We start from the raw sequence: 7512 nt of genomic DNA, 5'->3' as shown, positions 1-7512 counted from the left end.
ATTTTTTTTAAATACCTCATATATACTTTATATATTATACTACCGTGATCATATGGTACCTTGCATGGTCCTAGTTCATATTTATCGGGTATTATCGCTTGACCCGTATTTTATTCCAAATTGGCCACTTTCAACGAAACTCATTTTCTTTAATCTGTATACTCTTTTATCCTTCATAAGACATATTTATCTCTTGTTATAAATAGCGTAAGTACGTTAACGTCAAGATGATCTCATCCCCGAGTATTACATCGGTTAACTGAAAACGAAATTTTAACGTACAATACTTCAGGGTGCAACATCGTTGTAACTTAATACTGTGAAACTTGACATCACCATAATGTAATACTGTGGGACGTGACATCTCACTTTTGGGCTCTCCTTAATTTATTTATGGCGTATTTTCATGTACGAAAATATGGGGTGTAACAACAACGTCAAGAACTTAAAGATCACCAAGTCTCTAATTGGAGAGACAGTCTACTCTTCAGGGTCAAAGGAATAATAGAGGAACCAGATAGCTACCAGTTCTCGAGGAGACTGTACAAGTCAATTGCACCAGCTGTAAAGTTGCTTCCTGCACACGCTACAGTGCAAAAACAATGCAACAATCAACTTTATTGGGAATGCCTTTTACCTAGCTTGCTTACATCATTCAAGTGATGTCACAAATGAGATATTAATATCAAGCAAAGATAAAACAAATTACTTGCACATTCAAGAACTCATCAAGCTTTCTCTCATGTCTGTGTCAATCCTGAAAGTGATTCGCAAGGGCATCAAGAACGAAGAACAACATAACCAAGGACCAGTTCCATGTATTGAAGTTATTACATGCCCTTAGTTGTGTTGTACCTTTGTTAAAGCACTCTACTTGTAATTCCTACTTAGCTTAGTTAGAAGCATTGTGCAGGAAATCTTTGTAAATTATAAACCCTTGTATTTGTGTCTTGGCTAGAGTTATTCAAGTTGTAAAGTCTTTGTAATAGAGTTATTACAAAGTGTCTTGTAATAGAGCATTACAAATTAGTGAGGGATTAAGAGGTTAATTCCTAGGTTTAAAGTCTTTGTAATAGAGTTATTACAAAGTGGCTTGTAATAGAGTGTTACAAGTTAGTGAGGGATTAAGAGGTTAATTCCTAATTTACAATAGGTTGTAATATAAAGTTTCTCAGTAGTGAAGTTGAAATCCTACAAGGTTAGGTCGTGGTTTTTGATCCCTTGAGCTGGGAGTTTTCCACGTAAAACTCCATTGTGCCATTTACTTACTGCAGTGTGTATGTTCTGTGGGAACTAATGGAGAACCTGGATCTCTATAGAGTTTGGTGGACCCTTTAATTCTATCAATTGGTGGTATCAGAGCAGGTTCTTTCTATCAGGTTAACACCTAGAAAGGATCTGCATGGCTGCTCCTCCAAACTTCGAAAAAGGTCAGTCTACTTACAGGCTACCAAGGTTCAACGGCCAGTATTATGGATGGTAGAAGAGTAGGATGCACGACTTCATCATGGCGGAAGATTCCAAGCTTTGGGATGTCATCTACGATGGACCTTTTTTCCCTACAAAAACCAGTGGTGACCCAGCGGTAACTGTTCCCAAAACAAGAAAGAAATTCAATGACACTGACCGAAAGGCCATAGAAAAGAATTTTCATGCAAAGAAAATTCTTGTTTGTGGCATTGGTCCTGATGAGTACAACAAGATTTCAGCATGCCAATCAGCTAAGGAGATCTGGGAAGCTCTCCAAAAATCTCATGAAGGGACAACGCAGGTAAAGCATTCTAAGATTAACATGCTAACCACATAGTATAAACTTTCCAGAATGAAGGACGACGAATCCATTCAGGATATGTACACTCGCTTAACATCTATCATCAATGAGCTTCACTTACTGGGAGAGATTATCCCCAGGAACAAACTAGTCAAGAAGATACTTAGTGTACTAACTGGTTCCTGGGAAAGCAAGGTAAATGCTATCATAGAAGCAAAAGATCTGTAGAAGATGACCATAGACGAACTTGTTGGCAATCTGAAGACTTCTGAAATGAAGAAAAAGAAGGACAATGAGAGAAGAGATACAAAAAGGGTGAATAACATGGTCCCCAAGAAGGACAGCAACGACTCAAGTGGTGAGGATGCTGATATGGCCTACCTGACAAAAAGGTTTCAAAAAATGGTTTGCAGAAATAGAGGCATTCCAAAAGGGGGCAGCTCCAGCAAGCCAAAGGGTTATGACCTATGTAATAAGTGTGGTAAGCCAGGACACTTCATCGAGGTTTTCCCTCTTCTCAAGCAAGATCAATACAAACACAACACTTATAAAGTAGCTAAGAGGAACCAGGTTCCTAACAAAAGATTCAAAAGAAAAGACGTCGCTGACAACGTTGTGAAACAAGCTCTTGCTGCATGGGGAGACTCTTCCAACGAATTCAGAGAAGATAATGGGCAAGGTGATAGCTCCATGATGGCAATAGAAGGTGAAGTAGCTGAGTATGACTCTATTTATGCCTTGATGGCGCAGTCTGATAATGATGGAGATGATGACGATGATGATGAGGTAAACCTTCTAGATGTTCAAAGAAATTTGAAATCCTATTCTCATAAGAAGCTTATATCTTTGGAAATATTTTAATTGATGCTTATCATAGTCTCATTAATGATAAAAATGCACTAACCATAGAACTAGGAGTAATAGAACACGAGAGAGATGATCTAGCAGTGGTTGTGGTTGATCTAAGAGAGACCATTGAGAGTTTAAAAATGGAAAAGATACCTTGACTAAGAGAATTACAAACATAGAGCACGAGAGAGATGTCCTATTGGTGGTAGTTGTAGACCTAAGGGAAACAATTGAGGAACTAAGAAGGGAAAATAGGCTTGTGAACACTCAAAAGGGAAAGGAAGTTGCAAGTAAGGCACACCTTAATCTTGAAAATGAGTTAAGATTAGTGAAATCTAGTTTGTGTGTCGAGCTTAAGAAAAACAAACAATTTCAGGAAGAACTAGGAAGAGTGAAGAGTGATCTTGAAAAATCACTTAAGTAGACTTGGTCCTCTGATGCTATCACTGCCTTGTACAAAAAAAATAGGGGAAACATGCATGGAATCGGGTTCCAAAGGGAAAAGACTCCCTACAACCTTCTTAGCAAGTACGTTACTATACCTGACAATTGGCTTTGCACTCATTGTGGCAATACTATGCACTTTAAAGAAAATTGTAATGCCAAAATTCAATCTCAACAAAAAAACAAAGTTTGTGCTGAAAAAGTAACTGCTGCTAGGGAACCTGGTCCTTCACATAAAAAATGTATAATGCTTGCTGGACTAAAAGAGCCCTCATTCACCCCTTTCCTCATTACAAGGGACACAAACTTGTTTGGGTTCCTAAGTCTAACCCTTGATTTCCTTGTGCAGGGAACAGTGAAAGGGATCAGTCAACAGTGGTACATGGATAGCGGCTGCTCGAAGCACATGACTAGAAGTACAAATAATTTCCTTTCACTAAAGGCCCTGCAGGGAGGGAGTGTATCCTTTGAAAATGGCAAGAAGGGATACATTCTGGGAGTTCGAAGGATCGGGAGATCTCATTCCCACTCTATTTAAAATGTGTACTATGTGAAGGGGTTGAAGAATAGCTTGCTGAGTATTTCCTAAATATGTGACAAGGGGATCTTAGTTGTCTGAGTGTTGTTGATGATAATGCTGAGCTATGGCACAGAAGGCTGAGTCATGCAAGTTTTACGTTGCTGAACAAATTGGTCAAGAAGGACCTGGTTCGTGGTCTGCCCAAGTCAATCTTCAAGGATCACATGGTGTGTGATGCAGGTGTAAAAGGAAAGTAAGTCATATCCTCTTTCAAGCCCAAAAAGGAAGTTAGCATCTCAAGGCCACTTGATCTCCTCCATATGGATCTGTGTGGACCTATGAGGGTTCCAAGTAGAGGAGGAAAGAGGTACATATTTTTATCATTGTGGATGACTACTCCAAATTTACATGGACCTTGTTCCTCAGAACTAAAGATGAGACTCCAGCCGACATAGAGGAACCTGGTCCCTCAATCACAATATCTGAAGTAGAAAATAGAGTTATGGATGATGTACATGGAACTCCAGCTGCTGAGGTGAGGAATATGACACATGGATCAAATCTAGAAGAACCTGGATCCTCTCATAATAAGATTCAGGTGTCCTACTGGAAGCACAGGAGCTCACACCCTCTTCAAAACATAATCAAACCAGATTAAAGACAAGAAACTCACTTGCCTTCTCATCCTTTCTCTCTTAAATAGAGCCCAATAATATCAAGGAAACATTGAAAGATGCAGACCGGATTACAGCTATGTAAGAAGAGCACCATCAATTTAAGAGGATTAGCGTGTGGAACCTGGTTCCACGACCCGCTGACAGAACTGTTATAGGAACTAGGTTGGTATTCAGAAACAAACTTGATGAGTTTGGAAGCACACTTTTAAACTCGACAAGGCTTTGTATGGGTTAAAGCAGGCTCCCCATGCCTGGTATGAAAGGTTATCAAAATTCCTTCTAGAAAATGGCTTTACAAGAGAGAAAATTGACAACACTCTTTTTCTGAAGAAATGAGGAAGGAACCAGCTCATTGTGCAGATCTATGTTGATGACATCATCTTTAGAGCAACAGTTGACTCTCTATATGAAAAATTTGCAAAACTCATGGGAAGTGAGTTAGAAATGAGTATGATGGGGGAACTAAATTTCTTCTTAGATTTACAAGTGAAACAAACTCCCAAGGGGACAATGATAAGACAATATAAGTACATCAAGAAGCTGCTGAAAAGATTTGACATGGAGACATCAAAAACCATTAACAGTCCCATCGCCACAGCTACTCGTCTAGACATGGATAAACCTGGTTCCCCTATAAATAAGAGCATGTATAGAGGTATCATAGGGTCACTTCTATAGCAGACCAGATATTGTTTTTAGTGTGGGTCTATGTATCGGGTTTCAATTCAATCTAAAGGAATCTCATCTGAAAGCTTCCAAGAGAATCCTAAGATATCTCAAAGGGATGCAGGACCTGGTTCTCTACTATCTCTTAGGAGATAACCTTGACTTAATAGGGTATGCTGATGCTGACTATGCTAGGTATCTGGTGGATAGGAAAAGCACTTCTGGCATGGCACTTTTTTTGGGTTCATGTCTGATTGCATGGGGTATAAGAAAATAAAACTCAGTGGCCCTCTCTACCGCAAAAGCTGAATATGTGGTTGTTGCATCTTGTTGTGCTCAACTGTTATGGGTTAAACAGCAGCTGGAAGATTTTGGTGTGTTCTCTGGGTGCATGCCCTTATTATGTGACAATACTAGTGCACTCAACATGACCAAGAATCTAGTTCAACACAAGAGAACAAAGCGTATAGATGTGCGACATCACTTTCTCAGAGACAATGTTGAGAAAGGGCACATATGCATTTAGTTCTGCAGCACATAAGATCAAATTGCAGATATATTCACCAAAGCCTTGAGCAGAGAGCATTTTGAAAGAAATTGCCTGGTGTTGGGGTTGATAAAACCCAACTGAGAACCTGGTCCCTCAAGGATTGGCTATGAAAGAAATGTACAGGTAAAATTAGCTAAAAAGTGTTTTCTGGCAAAGTCTAACTCATCTCTATACCGTTAAAGGTAGACGCGCATGACGATTACAAATCAAACAAGTAGATAATGCATTGTACGTTGGTTAAAGGATGAGGCTTACATTTGCAAAATATGTCAGGTAACCTGGTTCCCTTGACACAGGTTAGTAGTTCCTTTGTACTCTCATGCATAATTTTTCAAACGGCTAAAATGGTGCCACATCATTAGATTGTCAGTTTCCATCTTTCCCGCTTTTTTAACCCAAGCATCTCATCTGAAGTGACCCGACTACCCAAAATTAATACCCTTTCCTAACCGGTTCCTCACCCCTATTAAATAACTCCTCTCACAGTCACTTTCATAACTGTTCACATCAAAGAATCCAAAATTCCTCTTTTCTTCTTCAAACCAAAAAAAGAAAAAAACTTTCTTCAACCCACTACACTCCAAAAGAAAATATGTTGTCAATATCTACTGAGGGAACTCTGGTTGGAGGTTATGAGGTTGTATCTGAGTCTCAGGGAGGGGAGAAAATGGTGTAGTGGTCAAGGGTAGAGAATCGATGGTTGTCGAAACTGTGGCACCTGACAGGTACTACTGGGGAACCAATTGAGGGGTCTGATCCCTCCGCCTAAGAGGAGCCCTCTACTTCCACTTGGGATAAAACCCCTGGTTCTCCACAAGAACCTAGGTCAGTACTGATCCTTCTCCCTCTCCTTATTTCTATGCTAAGCCATTAACAGTTGTGGTTGTTGAGATGCGATCTTTGTCTGAGGAGGAGAAGGAGGATAGTGAAGAAGAAGATTATTATAATGTGGCTTTGGTGAACTTTATTAGTGCTTGGAGTAGAAAGGCAGCTCCCCAGGGGTCGTCGTCTAAGAGACCCATCACGAGTTTACAAAAGAAGGAAGAGCTTGAGTCCGTCTCAAGGAAAAGTAAAAAAGGAAAAGAAGAAGAGGAGATTGGTGAAAGATGGAAAGGTGTTCAGTGAGAAGGTAGTGGCTCATGCACTAGTCATGAATGTGGATGATGAAGTAGAAGAGGAACCTGGTCCCTTGGTTCTTAAGTCCTCAAAGAAACTTACTGTTCCAAAGTCCAAGAGAGAGTCATCTGTGAGTGAAAAGGAGTTGAGAAAGGTTGAGGATGAAAAATCTGGTGAGAAAGAGGATGAGAAAGTGGCTGAGGAGTCTGCTGAGAAAATCTCCAGGAAATTTGCAGAGAAAGGTGAGAGTGTAAGAAAATCAGTGAAAAGGAAGGCTGATGCCAGTGAGGAACCTCGTTCCTCCAAGAAGACCAAGATTAGTGACACCCAGGGCGCTGGCAAGAAAAAAAATTTAAAAAAAATAAAAACAGAAGGTGCTGTGGGGTCGTACATAAGGAAGCTGAAGGCAAGGAATGTCATTCTCGAAGGTCAGCTCAGTCAGGTTCAGGAGGCACCTGGTTCCAGCAGCTCTCAAAGCACAGAGGTTACCGTTTGACAAGAGAAAATGCGGACCTCAGGAAACAGGTTGAGGACCTGAAGGAGAGACTGCTCAACGAGAAGGTTTTAGCCAATGCTTGAATGGACATCCTTTTTCGAACCCTTGCCTCCTCATCTAGGCCTCTCCCTTCCAGTGCTCCCTAAACAGTGTCCTTTTCTCAAGTGTCAAGTTCTTAGTGTCTTGTTACACCCCGTAAGTTTAACAACCTTAATACCGTTAGATATTATGTTAGTATGGTATTTTCTTTTAAGTGAAGTATTTTAGTAAAAGCTTTATAAGTAAAATTTTGGATAGTTACCATTACTACTATTTTTTTATATGATATTTATTCTGAGTGGAACATTTATTGTAGAAAAATATTTAAAAAGTATGATTTTCTATAGTTATTAATATTACTACTTTCGAAAATGCTTTAAATTA

At 39.7% G+C, this 7512-nt stretch overlaps 2 protein-coding genes across 2 annotated transcripts; both read left to right on the top strand.

Annotated features, from left to right (window-relative positions):
- Positions 1-1507: 1507 nt before the first annotated feature.
- Positions 1508-1999, top strand: LOC104224485 (uncharacterized). The gene is made up of 2 exons (XM_009776157.1): positions 1508-1771; positions 1829-1999. Exons 1-2 carry the CDS (start codon positions 1508-1510, stop codon positions 1997-1999), a joined length of 435 nt encoding a protein of 144 aa, XP_009774459.1.
- Positions 2000-6627: 4628 nt separating this feature from the next.
- LOC138871040 (uncharacterized) lies at positions 6628-7089 on the top strand. Its single transcript, XM_070148891.1, has one exon. The coding sequence runs from the start codon at positions 6628-6630 to the stop codon at positions 7087-7089; it is 462 nt and encodes a 153-aa protein (XP_070004992.1).
- The last annotated feature ends 423 nt before the right edge of the window (positions 7090-7512 follow it).

The sequence above is a fragment of the Nicotiana sylvestris genome, chromosome 6, assembly GCF_000393655.2.
Source record: "Nicotiana sylvestris chromosome 6, ASM39365v2, whole genome shotgun sequence".
Classification (NCBI taxonomy): Eukaryota; Viridiplantae; Streptophyta; class Magnoliopsida; order Solanales; family Solanaceae; genus Nicotiana; species Nicotiana sylvestris.
Note: the sequence above shows the minus strand (reverse complement) of the source record. Positions and strands in the feature narration are given on the sequence as shown.